At 45.5% G+C, this 24,854-nt stretch overlaps 1 protein-coding gene across 2 annotated transcripts in view; it reads left to right on the forward strand.

The window, feature by feature from the left end:
* The window catches only part of ME2 (malic enzyme 2), a 57,405-nt gene that overhangs the window by 18,393 nt on the left and 14,158 nt on the right, over window positions 1-24,854 (forward strand). For both annotated transcript variants that reach the window (XM_087715328.1, XM_087715329.1), the window contains exons 2-7: window positions 9,396-9,515; window positions 10,814-10,947; window positions 16,180-16,329; window positions 18,591-18,666; window positions 19,631-19,792; window positions 21,989-22,092. In XM_087715328.1, coding sequence (XP_087571454.1) covers window positions 9,408-9,515; window positions 10,814-10,947; window positions 16,180-16,329; window positions 18,591-18,666; window positions 19,631-19,792; window positions 21,989-22,092 — 734 coding nt within the window. In that variant the 5' untranslated portion in view covers window positions 9,396-9,407. The remainder of the gene's footprint in view (window positions 1-9,395; window positions 9,516-10,813; window positions 10,948-16,179; window positions 16,330-18,590; window positions 18,667-19,630; window positions 19,793-21,988; window positions 22,093-24,854) is intronic.

The following is a 24,854-nucleotide window of genomic DNA, read 5'->3' on the forward strand; positions in this document are numbered from 1 at the left end:
GCCTACCTACTTACCTATCTAGCTATCTGCCTCCCTCCCTGCCTATCTGCCTGCCTACCTACCTGTCTATCTGCCTGCCTGCCTGTCTGCCTGCTTACTTACTTATCTAGCTACCTGTCTGCCACCCTGCCTATCTGCCTGCTTTCCCGTCTATCTGCCTGCCTGCCTACCTACCTACTTACCTATCTGCCTGCCTACCCACCCATTTAGATAGATGTCAGCCCTCCCAGGTGAAAGAGTAGATGAACTATTCTATTTTATTGCAAGACTACATTAACAGAATTTTGCAAGTTGAAAGTACACCCTTCCTGCCTGCCACTTTTAACTGCCTGATCTATTAGGGTGGGTCCTTTCTCTGTTTCCTTCTGTGACTGTTAAGCAACTGTGGACTCCCGCCCCGGGTTGGATTGCTTCCTTGTGTCTCTCCTTCTCTTTTTGCTTGAAAGCCACTAATGCATCCCATTATAATCCCCACTTAGGGTTGTTTTCAACTTGTACCCAAAGAGACTACAAATTGTTACGGCGTTTGCAGGGATGCGCAGCTCAGGTTTTGCAGGGGGTAACGTAAATATATTATTGATATACTTCACAGCGGTTGCTTTTGGCTGTCTCCAGCCAAGACACATCGTGGCGCATAAGAGAACAGGGAAATGGACAAACACAGCCATGCAAAAATAATTACACCATGAAAACCTCCCTCATCCATCATGAAACAAGGAAGCAGCTATGAAACCAAGCATGTTTTGGATTCAAGAGCACCGTTGAGCCCTGCATTTCCATTGCTCAGCGATTTTGTCCCATTTTATGACCTTTCCTGCCGCAGTTGATAAGCGAATCACTGCCATTATTAACTTAGTAACATGGTTGTTAAGTGAATCTGGGTCCCCCATTGACTTTGCTTGCCAGAAGGTCGCAAAAGGGAATCCCATGATGGTTCCACCACAAAAGCGCGTAGGACAAAATTGCGCTCAACAAAAGCGCGCTGTGACGTCATCACAGCGTGACGAAAAAGTTCGAAAAATGTAAAAATAAAGCGAAAACCTTACCCTAAGCCCCCCAAACCTAACCCTAAACCTAACCCTAAACCTAACCCTAAACCTAACCCTAAACCTAACTGTTAAAGTAACGAAAAACCTAACGCTAACCCTTAACCTAACGCTAACGCTAACGCTCTAAAGCTAACCCTAACCCTTAACCTAACCCTAAACCTAAACCTAACCCTTACCTTTATGTGAATCGGCTTGCTTTAATTTAATTTTTATTAATTTTTATTTAAATTTTTCGATCTTTTTCGTCGCGCTGTGATGACGTCAAAGGCGCGATTTTGTCGATCGCGCTTTTGTCATCCGCGCTTTTGACGGGTCATGCCCATGACCCCGGGGCACAGCAACCCTCATCAAATACATGCCAAGCATCCGAATTTTGACCACGTGACCATGGAAATGCTGCAATAGTCATCGGTGTGAAAAATGGCTGTGTCCCCTTTTTATTCCAGTGCGGTTGTTGATTCTGAATGGTCACTAAATAGCAATAGCAGTTAGACTTATATACCGCTTCATAGGGCTTTCAGCCCTCTCTAAGCGGTTTACAGAGTCAGCACATCGCCCCCACAGTCTGGGTCCTCATTTCACTTACCTCGGAAGGATGGGAGGCTGAGTCAACCTTGAGCCGGTGAGATTTGAACCGCTGAACTGCAGATAACAGTCAGCTGAAGTGTCCTGCAGTACTGCACCCTAACCACTGCGCCACCTCGGCTCTTGCTAAATGAATGAATGGCTGTAAATCAAGGACTACCTGTACTTTCATTGTTTGTCACCTGATGCTCCAGAGATTCTCAGAAGGAACATTGTGTTCATCTCCATCCTAGTAAGAAGGGAGGCATCCTGGCTTCGGTGTCAGTATGTTCTAGAGCAAAGGGATTCTAGATGATCTGACCTAGGCTTCCCCAGCAGCACAAAGCCGAGTCCTCGTCCCAATAAACCCCTTTTATTTAATTTACAGTGAATTCCTCTCCAGCAAAGTCCCAACCCACAGCCTTTCAATAGTTTACAGTTACTGACCTTTATCAGGCTTGGAGAGTGGCCCAGGCCGACATCTTTCAGATGCTGCAAGACTTGGGAAGAATGCAGGAATTAACTAATTGTCTCCTGCAAACTCCCCTCCCCTTTCGCTCCTCTTTTATTCCCTATGGGAGGGGCCATTCACCGTCCAGCTGTGGTCTTACTCCCAAGGCGACCCTTCTTCCTTAGCTGTTCCCTTCGTCTGGCAGCTCTGCGCATGTGCACACTGGCAACAGGCTCCAGCTGTTCGTCTGCCTCACTGACTCGGAAGGCAGCAGCTGATAACTATCAAGGCGGCCCTGGCCCCCTCTCTGCCTCCGACACAGAAGCCTCATCTAAGCCTTTCCCAGACTCCAGGATTGGCCCATGTTCCTCCCCAACCACCTCTCTAGCCGCTCAGCTGGCGGTCACATCACTAGAATAGTTCTTGACTTACAACCATTTGTTTAGCAATTCTTCAAAGTTACGACGGCACTGGAGAAAATGACTTGTGACTGGTCCTCGCAGTTAATGACCATTACAGCATTTCCATAGTCACGTGATCAGAATTTGGGTGCTTGGCATATATTTGCAACTTTTGCAGGATCCTGGATCATGTGATCACCATTTGTGATCTTCCCGGCTAGATTCCCACAGATGAAGTCAATGGGGAAACGGGATTTGCTTAACGACTGTGTGATTTAATTTAACTGCAGTGGTTCATTTAATAACCATGGGGGCAAAAGTAATAAAATCAGGACTGATCTACAGTAACTATTTTCCTTACCAATGAAATTGCGGTCATAAGCTGAGGATTAGCTGCATTGAATTTGCCTTAGATATTTCAAGCCAGGTTGATGCGTCCCTTTAAATTGCAATGTAGTTGGTGTATCATTCAGGGCTAGTCTATTCAGCAAGTTACAAATAAACCACAACACAGTCAAGGAGCCATGGTTAAAATGGATCATGGTTCAGCGAACGGCAGCAATCTAACTGTAATGTGTTGACAAGTCTTGAACAAAATTTAAACCCCCTATGATCCTCCTTATTCATCTACAACAGAGGTCTTCGAACTTGGCAACTTTAAGACTTGTGGACTTCAACTCCCAGAATTCTCCAGCCAGCTATGGAGAATTCTGGGAGTTGAAGTCCACAAGTCTTAAAGTTGCCAAGTGTGGGGACCCCTGATCTATAACATCTCAATTTGCAAAGTGGATTTAAAACAGTTTCCTTCTGCAGGTCCAGTCTTCTCTGCTGCTTGTTAATTTGCTCTAAAACTATTAACTCCTGCAGGCACTAAGATTTTGCTTGCATCCACCTAGTTCATCATGATACCTTATCATTCTGTGCAAAGCTGCTTTTGTTTCTAATACCCAGTTTCCAACTGGTTGGGTTGCTAAGCAGTGAGTAAATAAACTTGGCCAACAAGACCTTCTGAAGTAGTCTGGTTCCTACCGAAAGTAACAGTTGGGCAACAATTCAAAGATGTGAGACAAAATTGATTCTGCCACCCACACACAAGTTTTAAGTGGTCAACTACGTGCTGTGGTTGCAAAAAGGATTTTTAAAAAGAAACAACAACAATAGGCATGTTAGCTTCCTTTGTTCTTGTCAAAAAATCCAAAGACCTTTTAAGTTACTGGCATCAAATGACATGATTTAATTTATGATGATATCTTCGCTTTATATAATTTGGAAGAGAATCTTATTTCAAAGCCAGAGTGCATAATTTTAGCCCAGCATACCAATTCATAATAGAGTAACATAATAGTGCATCTAGAATTTTAGCCTTTGTAAAGTTAATTAGTAACCTGAACCCTGGAAGAACGTGATATCAAGGAGCAACTTATTAAGAGTTTAATTGTTTAACTTATAAATTACACCTCTGCATTTATACAGAGTGACTTTCTAATTATTTTGTTGAAAGAATATAATAGTCACATTATTTTCGTTGGAAGCAAAATACTACACTACCTTTGATGATCAAGGGGCCACAGTTAACATTTTGGGAGAACGAGAGATTCTAGAGGTTTAGGGCTAAATGATGCAAAACATCTGGAGTTGTTCCTATTGGTTGGCATAGGTAAGATGAGTTTTCTCATTATGTTTTAAAGTTTCAACTATATTAAGCTTAATCTCAATCTGTCTGAGTAAGCAATTTGTGGCTTTCCAGATGTTGCTGAACTTCCACTCCTATTGGAACTACTGGTGAGAGACTCTGTACAGGTAGTCCTCAACTTATGACCATGCTGGCTTAGGAATTCTGGGAGTTGAAATCCACAAATCATAGGGGCCATGGGTCCCCACCCCTGCTTATAGGATACCAACATCTGGGTCAGCACCACCAAGTCAGCCAGGGCAGAAAACCAACTCCACCAGAAGGCTAGAGTGACAGTTTATTAAAATTATACTTATTCATTTCATTTATCTACTAAACCTGTATACCACTCGTCTCTCTTATCACAGTGATGGAAAACCTTTTTCGCCTCGGGTGCCAAAAGCACGCATACATATGCTATTGCGTGTACTCTCGTGCCCATCCCCATTATATATCCCCCTGCACTATGCCCCCTGCACATGCGCGCAAGAACCCCCCCCACTTCCGGTGTGCCTGATAGGTCCGTTTTTTGCCCTCCCCAGGCTCCAGAGGCTTTCTAGGAGCCTGGGGAGGGGGAAAAACAGCCCAACACGCAAACTGGAAGTTTAGGAATGGACTTCCGGGTTGCCCGTTGGGCTGTTTTTCTCCCTCTGGAGGCTTCAGGAGGCTTCCCTGAAAAACAGCCCAACGCGTAAACTGGAAGTCTGTTCTTAAACTTCCGGTTTGCGCGTTGGGACGAAAATCAAGGCCACAAATCAGAGCTGACCAGGACACATGCCATAGGTTTGCCATCACAGCTTTATCAAGTGACTCTGGGCGGTTTTACAATACCATAAACAGCAGCACGAAGCATTTACAGAATGGAAACATTTACACCTCGGACATCAAAAGTTAAAACATTCCAATTAATATTAAAATGGATAAAAAGACCAGTAGGTAGCACTGGTGGAAGTGGGATCTTCTCCTGATCTACTAGCCCCCTCCAGAATGGGGTGCACCCTTCAAGGTTAGTAAGCAAACCCAGGTTTGTTTCAATTTAGTTTATGAGCTTGTCATTACCACACTAGGTAACGTCATCATCAGGATTTTCTTGTCCTATTCCTCTTTAGCTTATAAATGTCGCGCGCGCAAAGCGAACCGGGCAAATTCACTTAACTGTCTGGCTTAGCGATGGAAATTTTGAGCTCAACGATACTCCTCATTTGAGGGCTACCTGTATTTTATATCATTTCCTTGCTACCTGCTGTCTGGGATGTTTTATGAAGGAAGGCGGTACATTTCCCTGTTGCGGGAAGATGTAAATTCAGATGCATGGAAGAAAGAAAGAAAGAAAGAAAGAAGAAAGAAAGAAAGAAAGAAAGAAAGAAAGAAAGAAAGAAAAAGAAAGGAAGGGAAGGAAGGAAGGAAGGAAGAAAGAAAGAAAGACAAAAAAAGACAGAAAGAAAGACAGATTTAGACAAATTATAATATCAGGCCTGTTGCCATGTTCCTTTTAGATCTTTGGCCTGCCACACTTCTATTATAATACTCTATTTCTATAGTGGGGAATTGGGTGAGGGGATAGTACGGAGTAGAATGTTATGTAGCCATAACAAAATTCTTTCTAGAAAGCCAAGGTCATCCTTGGTCTCTGTACCTCTGCACCTGACTGGAACTGGATGGGTGGAACTGCCAGCGTGGCAGTGGAAGATTTGACCATGTGATGGACTTGTGGGTGTGGGGGCAAGATCTTGAACTTTCAACTGGGTGGGGAAAACCGGGAAGCTTTCAGATTCAGTTTTTCCCAAATGTGCCAACACGTCTCTCTTAATAAATTGGAACTTTGAGCAATACTTTGCCTTGGACTCTAATTTACTTTCAGATGCTATTTGGAACCCTGACAGATATGTTGCTCTCTGGGTTTCTACTTTGGCATAGTTCCAAGGTAGTATAAGGACTTATCAATGGGGCTAGAACTGGACAGTATTTGAGAAGGAAGGATAAGCCACTGATGTTCGTCCATTGTATTCGAAGAGGACCTTGACATGTAACAGGTTGTGGGCTGGCTGCAATGTGTCCGCAGGTTGCTGGCAGGGCCTTTACGGGCACGAAATGTTCTGCCACAAGTTGGGCAGACCTGTGTGGGCACCATTATTACAGCATTTGCAGCTCTGACTTTGCGGAGTGCTCGCTTCTCTTGTTCTTCGGTTGTCCTGTCCTCAGATGTCTGGCAGAAGTGTTGGTGGATCAGCGAGCGCCACGTCGGTCGATCTTGTGCCAGGGTTTCCCAGGAGGTGATGTCAATATCCAGGGACTTGAAGGAGGCTTTCAACGTGTCTTGGTATCGCTTCCTTTGTGATTGCTTTCCTTGAGGCAGCTCACTGTAGAAGAGCTCTTTGGGGATGCAATAGTCCCATTCCAGAGGCTCCGACCCTCTGGAACGATCTCCCCGTGGAGATTCGCACACTCACCACCGTCCAGACCTTCCGCACAGCCCTCAAGACCTGGCTATCCCGTCAGGCCTGGGGATAAAGATTTTAATCTGTCCCCACCCGAATGATGAATGAATGTTGTGTTCTATTTTTACTTATGTACTGTCTCATGTCTTGTCTTGTATTCCCCTCCCCATAAATTGTAAGCCGCCCTGAGTCCCCTCAGGGAAAAGGGCGGCCTATAAATAATAAACAAATTCAAATTCAAAATTCATGATGGCGAACCTACAGCACACGTGCCACAGGTGGCACGTGGAGCCATTTCTGAGGGCACGTGAAGCATTGCCCTGTCATCTCCAATGCGCATGTGTGTGCTGATCAGCTGATTTTCAAACTGGAATTGTGTCTGTCAAAGGGGTTAAGCAGTGGTAGTCAACCTGGTCCCTACCGCCCGCTAGTGGGCGTTTCAGCTTTTATGGTGGGCAGTAGGGGTTTACTGTAACTCTGTTTTATAAATTTTATAAAGTAAAGTTACTTCCCTACTTTATAAATCAATATTACTATGGAACCGGTGGGCGGTTAGAAAACTTTACTACTAACAGAGATACAAAAGTGGGCGGTAGGTATAAAGAGATTGACTACCTCTGGGGTAAAGGAACAAGTTTCCTTTTTCTTGGCTTACACCCAAACAGATCACCTTGGGGATAAATTGGGCCACAGTTGCCAACCTCTCTGTGCCCCAGTCAATTATGGCACCATTTCTACCTGGGGAGTACAGTACAACACTCTTCAAGGCCACATTCTTGGAAAGGCCCAAAGTATGCTGAAAAGTGACTCATGAAACCTCCTAATGACCATTGATACCGAGTGAGAAAACAACCTCTGGACACCCTTACATAGTGCTGTTTACAGCATCAAACATATAACATTATACAGTACTTATTTGATTTATATCATGCCCTTTTATTGGATTTTCATGGCAAAGATACTGGAGTGGGTTGCTATTTCCCCCTCCAGTGGATCACGTTTTCTCAGAGCTCTGCCCACCTTGGGTGGCCGTGCTTAGCTCATAGCTTTTGACCTATGCAAGCCCATTCGCCACGACAAGGCAATAATCCATGAAGGGGTCGATCAAACCGGTCAGCCCTAGAGGAGGTCAACCCTGATTATTTAGAATCCTGAAGATGAAACCCAAATACTTTGGCCACCTAATGAGAAGGAAGGACTCCCTGATGCTGGGAAAGATTGACGGCAAGAGAAGAAGGGGATGACGGAGAATGAGGGGGCTGGATGGAGTCACCGAAGCAGTAAGCATGAGCTTAAATGGACTCCGGAGGATGGTAGAGGATAGGAAGGCCTGGAGGAACGTTGTCCATGGGGTTGCGATGGGTTGGACACAACTTCACAACTAACAACAACATGCCCTTTCATCCAGGCAGTGTGGATAGATTTCCTTCCTCCACATTTTCCCCATAACAGTAACCCTCTTAAGTTGAGTTGGTTGGAGTTTTAATGATGGGGCAAGGTGATTCCATGCTTAAACTGCCACACCTTGCTTGTATGTAATAAGAGCTTCATGTCCACCCAGGTAAGGATGGACCCGGGGAAAGAGATATTTTTCTGACCTGGGCTTCCCAAGAGCATGAAGCAGACTCCTCCTTCCGATAAAACCTCTTTTATTTAGGTTAAAGGGTATTCCTCTCCAGCAAAGTCCCGGCAAACAGTCTTTCATGATATTTCACAACTATAGACCTTAATCAGACTTGGAGAGCTGCCAGGCCGATATCTTCCAAACACCACTCTGTAGCAGACAGTGCTTGGCTCAGGAACAGATCTTCACTCTAATGAATTGAACTAATGGTCTCCTGCAAACTCCTTTCACTCATCTTTATTCCCTATGGGAGGGGCCATTCACCATCTACCTGTGCCTTTACTCCCTGTTCCTTAGCTGTTCCTTTCTCCTGGCAACTCTGTGCGGCGCACACTGGGAACAGGCTCCAGCTGTTTGTCTGCTAAATGATGATGTCCGACTCCGAAGGCAGCTGATAACTGTTGGATGGCCCTGGCCCCATCTCTGCCTCCGACACAGAGCCCTCATCAGAGCCTTCCCCAGACGCCACAACTGGCTCACGTTCCTCCCAAACCTCCTCACTGTCTGAGTTTGCAACCAGATCCGCTGGCTGCTGGTGGGCCACAACAGATATTCTCATTTCCTTCTTGAAAAAAGGAGAAGGTCCTTCTTCCATTGTGTGTGTAGAGTCGTGTTTATCACCGTCCATGCATTTCATCTGCTGTCCATAAGCAAGCAACCTCTCAGGTTTTGCAGCCGTTGCAAAGTTCAGAATTCCCACCCAACAACACTTTTGGGAAATCTAGATATTGCATGTACAACTCACGCAGGGCATCGCAGATTGAGAAGTGCAGAATGAAACATTGGCTTGGAGCAAGAGTGTCTACACTTGGCAACTTTAAGATTTGTGGACTTCAACTCCCAGAATTCCCCCTGCTGGCTGGGGAATACTGGGAGTTGAAGTCCACGTATCTTTAAAATTCCCATGGTTGAGAAACACTGCTGTAGAGAATGCAGAACAAAAGGGCAGAAGGGTTTTTCATAGCATAACAGTATCAAACCCACCTGAAAGGCTTCTATTGGAAAGAATACTCTTAATGTTGATTTTTTCCTCTGAATCATTTACATCCCTCAAAAAAAATATATCTTTGTTTTATTTATAAACAGTCTTTTCCCCCCATACAATAATATCCTGTTTAACTAAAATTGGAAAATCTGCTTGTATCTCTACATTTTTGAACAATGCTATTCCATTTCTTCTTTTTCCTCTCTCCTAGGCAAACTACATAATGTTCTCCCGGTTAAGAATAGCCGTTTCCCCCTGCACATTGGCACGCCGTAGCCTTCATAGGAAAGAAAAAGGCAAGCCTTTGATGCTTAACCCCAGGACAAACAAGGTAAATATCATGGGGATGTTACACTCCATGCCTTAAATTCACAGTAGGGCTGCGAAGATTAAAGTCAGATGGAAGTTTTGTGTTTGGACATTAGGCAGTGCCAGATATTAAAAGAGAAAAAGAGAGATTCTTTTGGTGAGAAAAATAAGTGCCTTTCTACCTAAAATCCAGGCTTGACTTGGTAGCTCAATTGGGCATTTGTTTCACTGAAACTCACCCATTAGAGGATGCAAAATGCTGAGCGAACATCAGGGCTAAGAATGGCAGCCATATAGAGAGTAGGGCAGGGGTGAAATCCACTTATCTGTGCTACAAATTCAGTAGCAATGTGAGCTCGCACAGAGTGTGAAAAATGGACACCTGCAAAGGTAAGCGAACAGCGGGATGGTGGTGGTGGAATCTGCTGTGCCACACGATTGAGATTAGCTAGAAAGCAGGAAATCCTGCTTCCTACCTAATGTAAATTGTGCGTCACAGCTGATTGTCATTTTTTTTACCACCGGTTTGAGCGAAACAGTAGCATTTTTTACTACCAGTTCGTGCGAACCCAGTCCGAACCGGTAGCATTTCACCCCTGGAGAAGGGTACCAAGGGATTTGCAGATAGTCCTTGAGTTATGATCATAAAGTATTTGCCGATTAGAGTCGTAACTTGTAATGGTTGCAAGTGACTTGGTTACATGGTGAGCAATTGAAAACCTATTTTTATTAAATGTGGCATCAATCTCTAGCTCAAATAACCACATTTTTACATTCAACTCTGGAATAAGAAGAAAATGAGCAGCATTCAGTAACGTGAAAGGAACAAATCATGATCAATGTCTCGATCAGGGGTGTGACCCTGCGCAAGGTGGCGCAGTGGTTAAATGCAGCACTGCAGGCTACTGCTAGATCAGCAGGTCAGCGGTTCAAATCTCACCGGCTCAGGGTTGACTCAGCCTTCCATCCTTCCGAGGTGGGTAAAATGAGGACCCAGATTGTTGGGGGCAATATGCTGACTCTCTGTAAACCGCTTAGAGAGGCCTGAAAGGCCTATGAAGCGGTATATAAGTCTACTGCTATTGCTATTGCTATTATGACTTGTGGACTTCAATTCCAAGAATTCTTGAATGAGCCATGCACGTCAAGTCATAAAAGATCTATGGTTCCCCACCTCTGGTCTTTGATTAAGGACAAAGGGAGCAATCATGTTTCTGATGAGGAGCTGGTAGGATCGCACTAAAATTGTTTGGCCAAAGGGCTTCCCCAAACCTGGAATGGAGGCTAATTTTATCTTTCCCTCTTGCTGTCTCCATTCAGGGTATGGCTTTTACCTTAAAAGAACGGCAGATGTTGGGGCTTCAAGGACTCTTACCGCCGAAGATTGAGACGCAGGACATCCAAGCTTTACGTTTCCATAAGAATTTAACCAAAATGACGGATTCCTTAGAGAAGTAAGAGCTCATTGGAGGAGAATTACTTTTGGGGGACTGATTCTTTGTGCCTTGTTCGTCTTGAATTCCAGTTACGATTTGGAGAAGCACAGTTGCAGATATCCCAGATACCCTAGAGCAGGGGGTCACCAAACTTTCAGACCTCAGGGACCACTAAATTCATAATTTTAAATCCCACAGACCACTGATATGATCTGCCTAATGACCGGCTGGGTGAGCAGGGCTAGGTGGTCACGTGACTGGATGGGTGTGGCCAATTTGATGTCATTCACATCGAAGGGCGCCTTGTGGTCTCTACTCACCCTTCCCCTCCCAGCTATTCCTCACTTCCCTGCCCGGGTTCCTTGGGGCCCCAACAGGAAGCAGTTGCTGAAACTAAGCAGCCACTATGAGAAAGAGTTGGCAAAACAGCTGGCTCAGTTCAAATTGGATCTGGCCGAGGAGGAGGCTCAGCAGAAGCACCTCATTAATGACTACAAACATAGGCTTTCCAAGCAGAGGGGAAACCTGCAGGAGTGCAAGGCCAGGTACCGGCGCCTGGAGGCTTAGCGGGCTAAGATGGTCAGCCAGTTCCAGGCCATGATGCAGTTCCACTGGAACGAGGCCCTCTGGCACTTTGTCACCAGCAGCACTTCCCTCCAGGCTTCACCCAAAGCGTGACCCGTCAAAACCGCGCTCGACTAAGCCGCGCCCGATTAAACCGCGTCGCTGACGTCATCAACAGGGTGACAACAGCCAGTGCGGAGAAAGAAGGGCGCTTTAAATAGCGCTTTGAAAGCAAGCCGATTCAACTTAAGGTAAGGGTTAGGTTTAGGGTTAGGTTTAGGGTTAGCTTTAGGGTTAGGTTAAGGGTTAGGGTTAGGTTAAGGGTTAGGGTTAGGTTTAGGGTTAGATTAAGGGTTAGGTTAAGGGTTAGGTTTAGGGTTAGGTTTAGGATTAGGTTTAGGGGTTAATTTTAGGTTTAGCGTTTACAGCGTGCTTCTGTCTCCGCGCTGTTGTCGCCCTCTTGATGACATCAGCTACGCGGTTTCGTCGAGCACGGTTTAGTCGAACGCGGTTTTGTGGTGGAACCAATCCAAAGCCCTGCACCAGGAGGCTGAAGAAGACCCCAAGTCAGAATTTCTGCCCCCCCTCTGACCCACAAAAAAGACCCCGAAGGGGGAGACTCTCTGCAGCAACACAAGTGTTCATTGCATGTATCTGGCCCGGGGGGGGGGTGTAGTTTGAGGAACCCCTTATTTAGTGCAATATAAAAAATGCAAATACCACCAAAATTTTCTCGTGGACCACCAGTGGTCCACGGACCACCAGTTGGTGACCACTGCCCTAGAGAGGGGAGAATGCTGGTTTCTGGGATTGTCCTTCAGAAGGGACCAAATGCATTCACACCCCTTGTCTCTCTTATCTTATTTTTTTGCAAGCCATCTCTTCCATTCTTTGCCATTTTCAAAATATTCCCAGGATTTGGATTTTGTTCCTGATTTTAATACAGTGGGGTTGGGTTGGCGGGCTACCTTCAGCACTCCCTATCCTGTACCTGCAACTTCTCCAGAGTCTTCCAGGATCTCCTTACCAAAATTCAAAGGCAGTTTCATTTTAATACCATTTTTTAAAATAAATTCAGCCCCTGTGTGCTTACCTTGGGGTAGGTTCTGAGTGAGGTCTTGAAAGTTAGTCTAGTTGTTAAGGTACCAGGATAGAAACTAGGAGGCTGGAAGTTCTAGTCCCGCCTTAAGCATGAAAGCTGGCTGGGTGACCTTGGACCAATCATCAGGGGACTATGAGTTCATATCCCAATAGGATCGAAAGCCCAGTAGGTAATTTTTGGGCCAATCATTGGGAGACAAAGGGCTCTAGTCCTGCCTGGCACAAAGGCCAGCTGAGTGATTTTGGACCAATCACCAGGAGATGGTGAGTTGTAGTTCCACTTTAGGCACATAAGCCAGCATGGTATCTTTGCGACAATTTTTCTCAGTCCAACAAACCCACATGCTGTTATTGCTGTGAGAAAAATAGGAGGAGGAATAGCAGCAATAGCAATAGCAGTTAGACTTATATACCGCTTCATAGGGCTTTCAGCCTTCTCTAAGCAGTTTACAGAGTCAGCATATTGCCCCCACAGTCTGGGTCCTCATTTCACCCACCTCGGAGGATGGAAGGCTGAGTCAACCTTGAGCCGGTGAGATTTGAACCGCTGAACTGCAGATAGCAGTCAGCTGAAGTGGCCTGCAGTACTGCACTCTAACCACTGCGCCACCTCAGCTCCAGATATGTTCATCACCTTGGACATAGAAAAATAATAAATATAGGATAAAAATAAAATCTAATTATTTTTCCAGAATTATCCCGCAGCATGGCTGAAAATTTAAGTCCCGTGCCTCTGGTGAAGGTGTAACACTCTTGCATATACCGTATTTTTTGGGAGTATAAGGCGCATCTCCCCCCCCCCCCCCAAAAAAAAGAGGGTGAAAAACTGGATGTGTCTTATACACTGAATACAGCATTTTGGCTTCCTGAAACCCCGCCCCTTCACAAAAAGGGACGTGCAGAGGGTTTGGGAGGCCTGCAAAGTGCTCCTGGGGACTGGGAGGGGGGGCAAAAACGAACCAAAAAACTGGCCTCCTAAAGCCTCTCTACAAGCCTCCTAAAGGCTATGCATGCCCTTTTTTGGCAAAAAATGAGCCCGTTTTCATGAAAAAATGGGGCATTTTTTGCTCATTTTTGCCACCACCCCCACCCAAGCCCCAGGAGCACTTTGCAGGCCTCTCAAACTCTCTGCATGCCCCATTTTTCACAAAAAACGAGGATTGCAGAAGGTTTGAGAGGTCTGCAGAGTGCAAAAACTTTTTTTAAATTGACCTCTTCAAAATCTTGCTGCGTCTTATACTCCAGTGCGTCTTATAATCCGAAAAATACTGTATATTGTTTCTGTGTGTGTGTGTGCTTACATATGTATTATCCATATTACCTACATATGTATTAGCAATGGGTGGAAAGTAATGAAGGAGAGAAGCAACTTAGAATTGAGGAGAAATTTCCTGACAGTTAGAACAATTAATCAGTGGAACAACTTGCCTCCAGAAGTTGTGAATGCTCCAACACTGAAAGTTTTTGAGAAGACTGTTGGATAACCATTGGTCTGAAGGTGGTGTATGGTTTCCTGCCTAAACATGAGGTTGGACTATAGGACCTCCAAGGTACCTTCCAACTCTGTTACTCTATCTGTTCTGTCCATCTGTGTTTATTTGTTTGTTTATAACATTGATAGGCTGCCCATCTTACCTCAGTGTAACTCTTAAGTTGTATGGTGTCTTTTTAAGTCGCTGCAGTCTTCACTTTAAGCATTTATTTTTCCTTCTTGACTGGGAACATATTTTATGACTTGAATGTTAATATATAATCTTAATGAGTGGAGTACCCAAAAGCTGGTTAATTGACCATTAAAGTGACATGCGGCTGGACTGCATACTTATCAAGAGAATGCCATTGTACAAATGTTGACTAATCAACTTGCATTCATTTTTTCCCCTCCTGATTCAAAGGTTTCTGCAATCTAATCCAAGCCCTGTTTTTATGGGGGGAGTAAATTGAGATTCACGAAGTTCATTTCTGAATAACTACGCACAGCATTCTGTCTGTAGTCCAAGGTCATTTTCACAACCACCTACTTCTATTCACAAGAACTAATGTTTGTAATCGGTGTGCCTGCAATGCGGAATATGGAATCTGAAACTGGCGTTCATTAGAATGTGCATTCTGTATTAAAAATAGCTCTTGTCACCCACTTTGTTTTCAACAGCGACTTTCATTTGCCTCTCTTCTTCATCCTTCAGTCCAGCAAATTGGAATCTTCACCCTTCATGGTATAGCTAGAAGGAAGATTACTTACTTCACATTTATCCTCCTGATTCTAGAGTTTCCTCTCCGTTCCCCTCCCCCTCCTCTCCTTTCCCCTCTCCTCTCCTTTCCCCTCCCCTCTCCTTTCCCTCCCCTATCCTCTCCTTTCCCCACCCCTCTCATTTCCCCTCCCCTCTCTTTTCCCCTCCTCCATCCTTTCCCCTCTCCTTTCCCCTCTCCTCTCTTTTCCCCTCTCCTTTCCCCTCCCCTCTCCTTTCCCCCTATCCTCTCCTTTCCCTTCTCCTCTCCTTTCCCCCCTCCCCTCCTCCATCCTTTCCCTCCCTCTCCCTTTCCCCTCTCCTTTCCCCTCCCTCTCCCCCTCCCCTCTCCTTTCCCCTCCCCTCCTCTATCCTCTACTTTCCCCTCCCCTCTCCTTCCCTCCCCTCCTCTATCCTCTCCTTTCCCCTCCCTTCTCCTCTCCTTCCCCTCCCCTCTCCTTTCCCCTCCCATCCTCTATCCTCTCCTTTCCCCTATCCTCTCCTTTCCCCTCCCCTCTCCTTTCCCCCTCCCCTATCCTCTCCTTCCCTTCTCCTCTCCCCCCTCCCCTCCTCCATCCTTTCCCCTCCCCTCTCCTTTCCCCTCCCCTCTCCTCTCCCCTCCCTCTCCTTTCCCCTCCCCTCCTCTATCTCTACTTTCCCCCTCCCCTCTCCTCTCCTTCCCCTCCCCTCCTCTATCCTCTCCTTTCCCCTCTCCTCTCCTTTCCCCTCCCATCCTCTATCCTCTCCTTTCCCCTATCCTCTCCTTTCCCCTCCCCTCTCCTTTCCCTCCCCTCCTCTATCCTCTCCTTTCCCCTCTCCTCTCCTCATGATACCAGGCTGTATTACATTATACATACAATATTTTTCCTGGTGGATGTTCATTTCATTTGGATTGCTTCCTTATCCCATGGAGATACTCAGTCATCCAGGTCATGGTTGTCCCAAAGGTGCCTTCCACCCCCCACCCCCCCACCCCCAAGAGGTAACTGGACTTTCTTGTTTTTCTTTGAAGACATTTCGCTACTCATGCAAGAAGCTTCTTGGTGAGAAGCGAAAGGTCTTCAAAGAAAAACAAGGAAGTCCAGTTGCCTCTTGGAAAAAAAAAGCACCTTTGGACTTCCTTTGTTTTTTCCCCCCCTTAAAGTTGTTTCGCTACTCAATTCAGCCAAAACTGAAGAATTTTCTTGGATTAGAAGCAAAAAGTCTTTAAGGGAAAAAAACAAAGAAAATACAGAAAATAAAACTGATTAGTGACGGAGAGCCAATACTCTTTTTGAAGGTTGAGATTATTCCTCCAAAAGAGCCAAATATATAATCGTACATATTTCTTATTGTTTCTCCATTTCTCTGCTTGCAGGTACATCTATGTGATGGGAGTCCAGGAAAGAAACGAGAAGCTGTTTTACAGGATCCTACAAGATGATATCGAACAATTAATGCCGATTGTCTATACACCCACCGTAGGCCTTGCGTGTTCCCAGTATGGACATATTTTTAGAAGGCCAAAGTAAGGACAGACTTACGATTTCTTTACACAATGGGCACAAATGTTTTTTCTCTTTCATTCTGGACACTCAATAGCAGTCTCACTGTTCTTTTTAATTTTATATGCATTATTTATTAAGCTGGTATGCTTAGTAAAGCACTATTTCTGTAGGTGAAGAAACTCAAATAATTTTTTAAAAGAAGTTTTTATTTTTAATGTAATATAAGCAATCCATCCATTAAGCAGGGTATCATCTGGGTACAAATATCTTGTGCAGTCACAATTCAGATTTACAATCATATTCATTATTTATCTATTCCAGTTTAATACCAATACTTTGAATATCTAATACAGTGGTAGTCAACCTGGTCCCTACTGCCCACTAGTGGGCATTCCAGCTTTCATGGTGGGCGGTAGGGGTTTTCTGTAATTCTGCTTTATAAATTTTATAAAGTTACTTCCCTACTTTAGAAATCCCCATTACTGTGGAACTGGTGGGCGGTTAGAAAATTTTACTACTAACAGAGATACAAAAGTGGGCGGTAGGTATAAAAAGGTTGACTAGCCCTGATCTAATACTATAAAAATCCTCTTCTTAATTTATTTAGCTCTATTATATTAACTCTATTGATGCATTTTTACACAGCTAATTTTACTTCTAATTCTTATATTTATTCTTACCATCGATAAAATGATTCCCATATAATTTAATAATCAGTATGTTCTTTCTCTTTAACTGCCAGTGTTAATTTGTTCATTTCTGCACCTTCTAATATTTTCCTAATCACATTCTCTTCTGTGGGAATCTTCACTTTTCCAATTTTTGCAAATACAATTCCAGTGGCTGTTATAACACGAATAATCAAATATACATTTTCTTTACTATAAGTTTTTGGTAAAATCCCCCCTCCCCCGGAATATTTCAGGTTTTAAATCTATATGTTGTTGTATCATCTTTTGCAACCATGTATATATTTTAGTCAAGTATTTTTTTTTGCTTCTACACATGTCCACCACATATGATAGTACGAGCCAGGTATATATAGGGGAGACATGATAGCAGTGATCCAATATCTCAGGGGTTGCCACAAAGAAGAGGGAGTCAAACGATTCTCCAAGGCACCTGTAGAACAAGAAGCAATGGGTGAAAACTAATCAAGGAAAGAAGTAACCTAGAATTAAGGAGAAATTTCCTGAGAGTTAGAACAATCAATCCGTGGAACAGCTTTCCTCCAGAAGTTGTGAATGCCCCAACACTGGAAGTCTTTAAGAAGATGTTGGATAGCCATTTGTCTGGAACGGTATAGGGTTTCCTGCCTAGGCAGGGGTTGGACTAGAAGACCTCCAAGGTCCCTTCCAACTCTGCAATACAATTGCATTGTATTGTATCTGGTGACATTTCCAGCATTTGTCCTTGAACATCTTCACCAATCTTGCTGGTGGCGTGCCATCTATAAAACATCTCATACAAATTCTCCTTATATGTGGTTGAGAAACTCAAAGAATTGATGGAGATGTTGCTTCCTCTTGTTTTATTCTCCTTCTTCACACATGTTTTGTTTCCACTTAGAATCCATTTTCTACCTTCCAGGGAGTTGTTAAGTCAGGAAGAGCCATATACAAACCTTCTAAATAAAATGACTCATATTTATGACGGTTGCAGTGTCCCAGGGTAGGGCGATCCCCTTTTGCGACCTTCTGACGAGCAACGGGGGAGCCAAATTCACTTTATAAAAAAAGTGTTACCAAATTTAACAACTGCAATTTGTTAACAACAAATGTGGCAGGAAAAGTCATAAAACGGAGCGGGGGGGGGAATCACTTAATAAATATCTCACTTAACAACAAAAGTTTTGGGCTCAATTGTGGCCATAAGTTGAGAACTACCTGTATTGACCTTTCTTTAATCAAAAGAGTCAATGTCTCCATCTTGGCAAGTCCTGTGAATTTCACTGACCATGAGCTGAATCCTCCCATTTTCCACTCAAGTATTTTGAATCTCCCTCTCCGTCTTGAATTGTACTTCTTCGTTATTATTGCTTGTTCAGAGATGTATTTTCCTGTTTCATTTCACATGACAAAATTAAGTGGGTGTGAATGTTAAAATCAGATAAACGTTGTTTTTACAAATTCTGTAAGCTTTTAACAGTGACATAGGTCTCAAGGGGCTGACTTAGTTTTAACCCTTTTTTTAAAGGTGTCATATTCAACTCTTTAAAACAAATAAGAAGGAGAACGTATACCAGTTTGACACTTGCATTTCTACCTTAATTTCTTTGCAGAGGATTGTACATTGCCATAACAGATAAGGGCCACATCCGCTCTGTTGTAAACAACTGGCCAGAGAATGATGTGAAGGTACGGAGTGGGGTTTCTTTTTTCATGTGGACTTTGTATACCAGGGATCACCAACCTTTCGGACCTCAGGGACCACTAAATTCATAATTTTAAATCCCACGGACCACTAGTATAATCTGCCTAATGACTGGCTGGGTGGGCGTGGTTAGGTAGTCATGTGACTGGGTGGGTGTGGCTAACTAGATGTCACTCATGTCGAGGGGCGCCTCGCCAGCTTTTACTCGCCCCTCCCCTCCCAGCCACTCCTTGCCTGCCTGCCGGGCTTCTTGGGGCCCCAACAGGAAGCAGTAGTTGGAGCCGAGCAGCCACCATGAAAAAGGGTTGGCAAAACAGCTCATTTCAAATTGGATCTGACCGAGAAGGAGATTCAGTAGAAGCACCTCACTGAGGACTACGAGCATAGGCTTTCCAAGCAGAGGGAAGACCTGCGGGAGTGCAAGGCCAGGTACCGGTGCCTGGCGGCTCAGTGGGCTGAGATGGTCAGCCAGTTCCAGGCCATGATGCAGTCCCACTGGAACGAGGCCCTCCGGCTCTTCACCACCAGCGGTGCTTCCCTCCAGCCTTCGCCCAAAGCCCCCCACCTGGAGGCTGAAGCAGACCCCAAGTTGGAATTTCTGCCCCCCCCCCGACCCCTACAAAAAGACCCTGAAGATGGAGACACTCTGCAGCAACACAAGCGTTCATTGCATGGATCCGTCCCAGGGGCCGTAGTTTGAGGACCCCTGATTTAGTGCAATATTAAAAATGCAAATAATTTTTCTGTGGACCACCAGCATTTTCTCGTGGACCACCAGTGGTCCACAGACCACCAGTTGGCGACCGCTATTCTATAGTACCAATAGTCTTCCTTCAGTGTGAATAGATGGAGGGTACGCTCGCAAGCTAAACTATGAATTCTCCGTCATATTGTCTTTCCTTCTTCATGTGATCTGATTCAGTTCTGTGTCCACTTTTGTCCTTCAAGGCTGTTGTCGTCACAGATGGGGAACGTATCTTGGGCCTTGGGGACCTGGGAGTATATGGGATGGGAATCCCAGTTGGCAAACTCTGTTTATACACCGCCTGTGCGGGAATAAAACCTGACAAGTGCCTTCCTGTATGCATCGATGTTGGAACTGACAATCAGGTAAGTTGTTACGTGTTCTACACCCATTAGATACCAGTTGCTTGTCTGTGGTATCCATTGGTGGGGTGAGATGCCACAGAGTGGGAGTTTGGCTAGATGACCTTGAAGGCTCCTTCCAACTCTTGCTACTACAGGTAGTCCTCGACTTACATCAATTCATTCAGTGACCATTGAAACTTAGCAACGGCATTGAAAAGAGTGACTCATGGCCATTTTGCATAGTTACAACCTTTGCAGGATCCCCATAGCCACATGATCAGAAGTCAGACGCTTAACAAGCGACTCACATTTATGACGGTTGCAGAGCCCCATTTGCGAACATCTGACGAGCAAAGTCAGTGGGGAAACGGGATTCACTTAACAACCATGTTACTAACTTTATCTGTTGCAGTGGTTCACTTCACAACTGTGGCAAGAAAGGTCGTAAAATGAGGCAAAACTCATTTAACAAATGTTAAACTCAATTAACAACAGAAATGTTGGGCTCAATGGTGGCCGTAAGTCGAGGACCACCTGTATTTTGGGTAGCTTTACTAAGTTTTTCAAGTTCCACTAGAAGTAATCCGTTGGCATGAGACCATTTGTTTAACCATGGTTCAAAGGTATGATGGCCTCAAAAAAAGTGATTTACGACCCATCCTCGAAGTTACCACGTTGTATCATCCACAGGATCACAATTCCAGTGCTTGCAACATCTCAGGGTCACAGGATCACAATTTTGACTTTCTCGGCAGGCTTCCAAGAAGCAAACTCAATTGGGAGAGTGCTGTGGCCTGTCGGTTGCCAGTCCCCCCAGCAGCCGAATCAGAAGCGGGAGTGGCCTGGGAGTCAGGGCCAGCATCAAGGCAACCTGGGAGCTCCGAGGGGGAAGAGGGAATGGAACTGTCAGAAATAGAGACAGAGGCGGAACCTTGGCCGTCCGTCAGCCCACAGATGGAGAGTCAACAGCTCCCAGGTCGGGAGGTGGCTGAGGAGAAAGAGGAAGAAGAGCTGGGTTTAGTGCCTGACGCATAGATGCACAGAAGACAGAGGAGAGGAGAGCAGTGGAAATCTATGGGCCGGTCCTTGGGCTGGAAGAACCATTGCTGCTAGCAAAGCCCCACCCTAACTCTGGGGTTAAAAGGCAGGGGGTGGAGATGAATAGATGTGGCAGACAACTATCCATCTCCCTGCTGGATAGACGTGTGTGTGTGAGAGAGAGACTTTTTGCCGGGGCTGCTGGCGCTCCCAATAAAGGGAAAATTTATTTAACTACAAAGGATTTGCCATGTTTGGGAGTTGGGTCAGAACAAGGAGTCAGATTTGCTTAATGAATGCATGTTTTTCTTAATGGCCACATGATTCCCTTAACAACCTCAATGATTCTTTTAATAACCCCAGTAAAAATAATGTAAAAACCGGGCCTGATCAGGTGATGACTCGCTTCATGACTGTATCACTTAGCGGCCACAATTCCAGTCTCAATTGTGCTCGTAAGTCGAGAACTTTCTGTGCCAGGAAAGGCTTTTCAGTATGTTCTGCAAATATCCATGTTTCCTAGGAGTGTGTTGTGGCCCACCAGCAGCCAGCAGAGCTGGCAGCAGAGTCAGACAATGAAGAGGTTGGTGAGGAACATGGGCCAGTCATGGAGTCTGGGGAAGGCTTTGATGAGGGCTCTGTGTTGGAGGCAGAGAAGGGGCCATGGTCGTATGCCAGTTATCAGCCGCTTTCAGAGTCAGACATCAGTGGGGCAGACGAACAGCTGGAGCCTGTTCCCAGTGTGCGCATGCGCAGAGTTGCCAGACGAAGGGAACAGCTAAGGAACAAAGGTCGACTTGGGAGTAAGGCCACAGGTAGACGATGAATGACCCCTCCCAGAGGAAATAAAAGAGGAGAGAAAGGGGAGTGGAGTTTGCAGGAGACAATTTAGTTCGCTTAATTGGTTGGTGGCTCTCCGAGACTCCTTGCCAAGTTTTGCAGATATCAGCCTGGCAGCTCTCCAAGCCAGATAAGGTCTGTGACTGTAAATCCTCCCTTGAAAGACTATGCTGGATGCAAGTAAGCAGAATTCACAGCAAACTAATAAAAGGGTTTTTTGTCGAGACGAGGAGTCTTCTTCATGCTCTTGGGAAGCCTTGCTCAAAACAGTGTGGCAGAATATAATTCAGTGTCAGAGATCGGATCAGTGACTTTGGTTTTTTTGTCCCATTTTCCTAGACACTTTTGGAAGACCCATTTTATATGGGATTGTATCAGAAACGAGACCGCTCACAGGATTATGATGAGCTCATCGATGAATTCATGGAAGCCATTGTAGGCAGGTATAAATCCTGAGCCTTATTCCCCTGTAAGGAAATGGAGCCTTATTCCATTTCCCCCATGGAAAGAATTTGTGTATGTCAACAAGACAGCCTCTCTCCTGTATGTCCAAAAAGATTTTGATGGGTCAAAGAGTATCTGGTTAGCAAAGATGAGATTCATGGCTGGCATCCCAACAGATGAATACCGTCAGAGATTCCCCTTTTGTCTGCCAAAGGGTGTGTTGTTTTTTTTCTTAACCTACCCAGTTGAAATTTAGCAGTGGAATTCCCTAAAACGGAGCCGTAAGACATTCTGAAATGGGAAAAATTCTGCAGTCGTATGACGGCAATTCAAGATGTTTTTCTGCTGATTTCTGGCAAAAAAACATCCATTCAAATGAATGGGTTAGGGTAAGGGTTAGGGTAAAATCTAAAGTTAGAGGTAAAGTAAGGGTTAGGGTTACAGTTAGGGTTAGAGTAAAGGTTGGGGTTAGAGTTATAGTAAGGGTTAGGATTAGAGTAAGGGTTAGAGTTAGGGTTAGAGTTATAGTGAGGGTTAGAATAACGGTTAGAGAAGGTTAGGTTAGAGTAAGGGTTAGGGTAAGAGTAAGGGTTAGGGTTTGAATAAGGGTTAGGGTTGGGGTTAGAGTTATAGTAAGGGTTAGGGTTAGAATAAGGGTTAGAGTTATAGTAAGTTAGTTAGTTATAGTTATAGTTTATTAGTTTTGTATGCCGCCCACTCCCGAAGGACTCCGGGCGGCTTACAATAAAAAGGGGAAAGGGGATAAATAAGACAATACAAAATTTAAAATACAACAACATTCACAATGAAAGTGGGGTTAGAGTAAGGGTTAGGGTTGGGTTTAGAGTCATAGGAAGAGTTAGGTTTAGAGCAGTGACGTGCGGTGGAGCTTCTGCCTGGTGAGGCGAAAAGAAAGAAAGCGGTTCCAAGAAGCCCCCTCCCCTTTTTGGCACTCCGCAAGGCCTGCCGGAGCTCTGGGAAGCGGAGCGGATCCTCTTGCCGCTGCGATCTGCTCCGCTTCTATTGCCCCCCCCTCCGCCCCAGAGAAGCCGGCTGCTAGCGAGTCTCCACGAGCCCCGCTTCCCCCGCCGGACTTTCCGGCAACAGATGACAGCATTCCGCTCCCGCCGCTTTCTCCCAGAGCTCCGGCAGGCCTTGCGGAGTGCCAAAAAGGGGAGGGGGCTTCTTGGAACACCCCTCCCACCCCTCTTCGCCCTTTCCTCCTGGGGCTGCTGGCTGGGAGACGGAACCAGGGCTGCAAACACCCTCCCCACCCCTCTTCGCCTTTCGCCTCCGCGGTTCCTCCTCGCCCCCCACCTCCTCCATCCCCAAGTCTGTGTCCGCCAGGCGTCTCGCGTTTATGCCCGCCATAAACATGAGACGCCTGGCGGACACAGCGGGGGGAACGGAGGAGGCGGAGGGGGGCGAGGTGGCAGCCGGCGAAGAAAGGAGAGAGGAGGAGGAGGAGGAAAGAAAGAGGGGAGCAGGATGGGGGGGAGAGGGCTGCCCCTCTCTTCTGAAACAAACAAGGCTCCCCTCCCTGCATCTGCTCCTTCCCTCTCTTCTCAAGCAAACTCTCTCTCAAATTGAGAGAGAGTTTGTTTGAGTGAAGTTAAGAAACACACACACACACACACACACACAGAGAGAGACAATAAAAACAAATGACAATTACTTAAATTACAAATAAATTGAATTCCTCCTCCTGCCCCCACCCTCTGACCAACATACCTTCCAGCTACGCCAAAATTCCAGATTCGGTCTAGCTAGGCTCCAGGGCCAGGCAGGCTAGGATAGTGGCTCCTAGAGCCACCACGTGCCCTCTGCAGAAAGAGGCCTGAGAACTATGGGCCTCATTTGCATACTAATTCTTTTGCTTTTAACCCTTGGTTAACCCTTAAAAGGCAAAAAAAATCTTTATGCAAAGGAGGCCCCGAGTTCTCTGGCCTCCTCCTATACTTAAACACTATGTACACTTCAAATCACTGTGAGTTGAAGTCTGGTAGCAACTAGCTTGGCCTTAATTATTTTACAAAAAAATCTTTAAAATTCCTTCCTTTTCCTGAGGAGACTGGTGAGGCCCCGCCTCCCCTGCCTCTAGTGAGTGCACGTCCCTGGTTTAGAGTAAGGGTTAAGGTTAGAATAAGGGTTAGGGTAAGGGTTATGGTTAGGGTAAGGGTTAGAGTTAGAGTAAGGGTTAGGGTTGGGGTTAGAATCATAGTAAGAGTTAGGTTTAGAGTAAGGGTTAAGGTTAGAATAAGGGTTATGGTTAGGGTAAGAGTTAGGTTTAGAGTAAGGGTTAGGGTTGGGGGTTAGAGTCATAGTAAGAGTTAGGTTAAGGTTAGAATAAGGGTTAGGGTTAGAGTAAGGGTTGGGGTTAGAATAAGGGTAAGGGTTAGGGTTAGAGTAAGGGTTGGGGTTAGGGTAGAGTTATAGTAAGGGTTAGAGGTTAGGTTTAGGCTTAGAAATAAAGATACAATGTATTTGTGCATTTTGCTACTGGTTGTTATCTTCTTCCTTCCTTCCACCGTTCCCAGCCCCGGAGCCTTTTCCAGAGAGCTGGCATTTCCCATTCTGTGGCCAACGTTAGGGTTAGGGTTAGGGAGCTGCCCGAGCTCCTTATCTGTATTTGAGCTCTTCGGCGCTTCCGCACACAGAGCGCACGGTGCCTGCGCGATGCTCCGCTGAGCAGCTGGAGCGTCGCGGAGGTAAGGACGCTTGTGCGTGCGTGCATGTGGGGGACGCCAGGCCCCATTGCACC

The sequence above is a fragment of the Thamnophis sirtalis genome, unplaced genomic scaffold, assembly GCF_051295495.1.
Source record: "Thamnophis sirtalis isolate CommonGarterSnake01/CBP01778 unplaced genomic scaffold, rThaSir2_p1.2 scaffold_5, whole genome shotgun sequence".
NCBI lineage: Eukaryota > Metazoa > Chordata > Lepidosauria > Squamata > Natricidae > Thamnophis > Thamnophis sirtalis.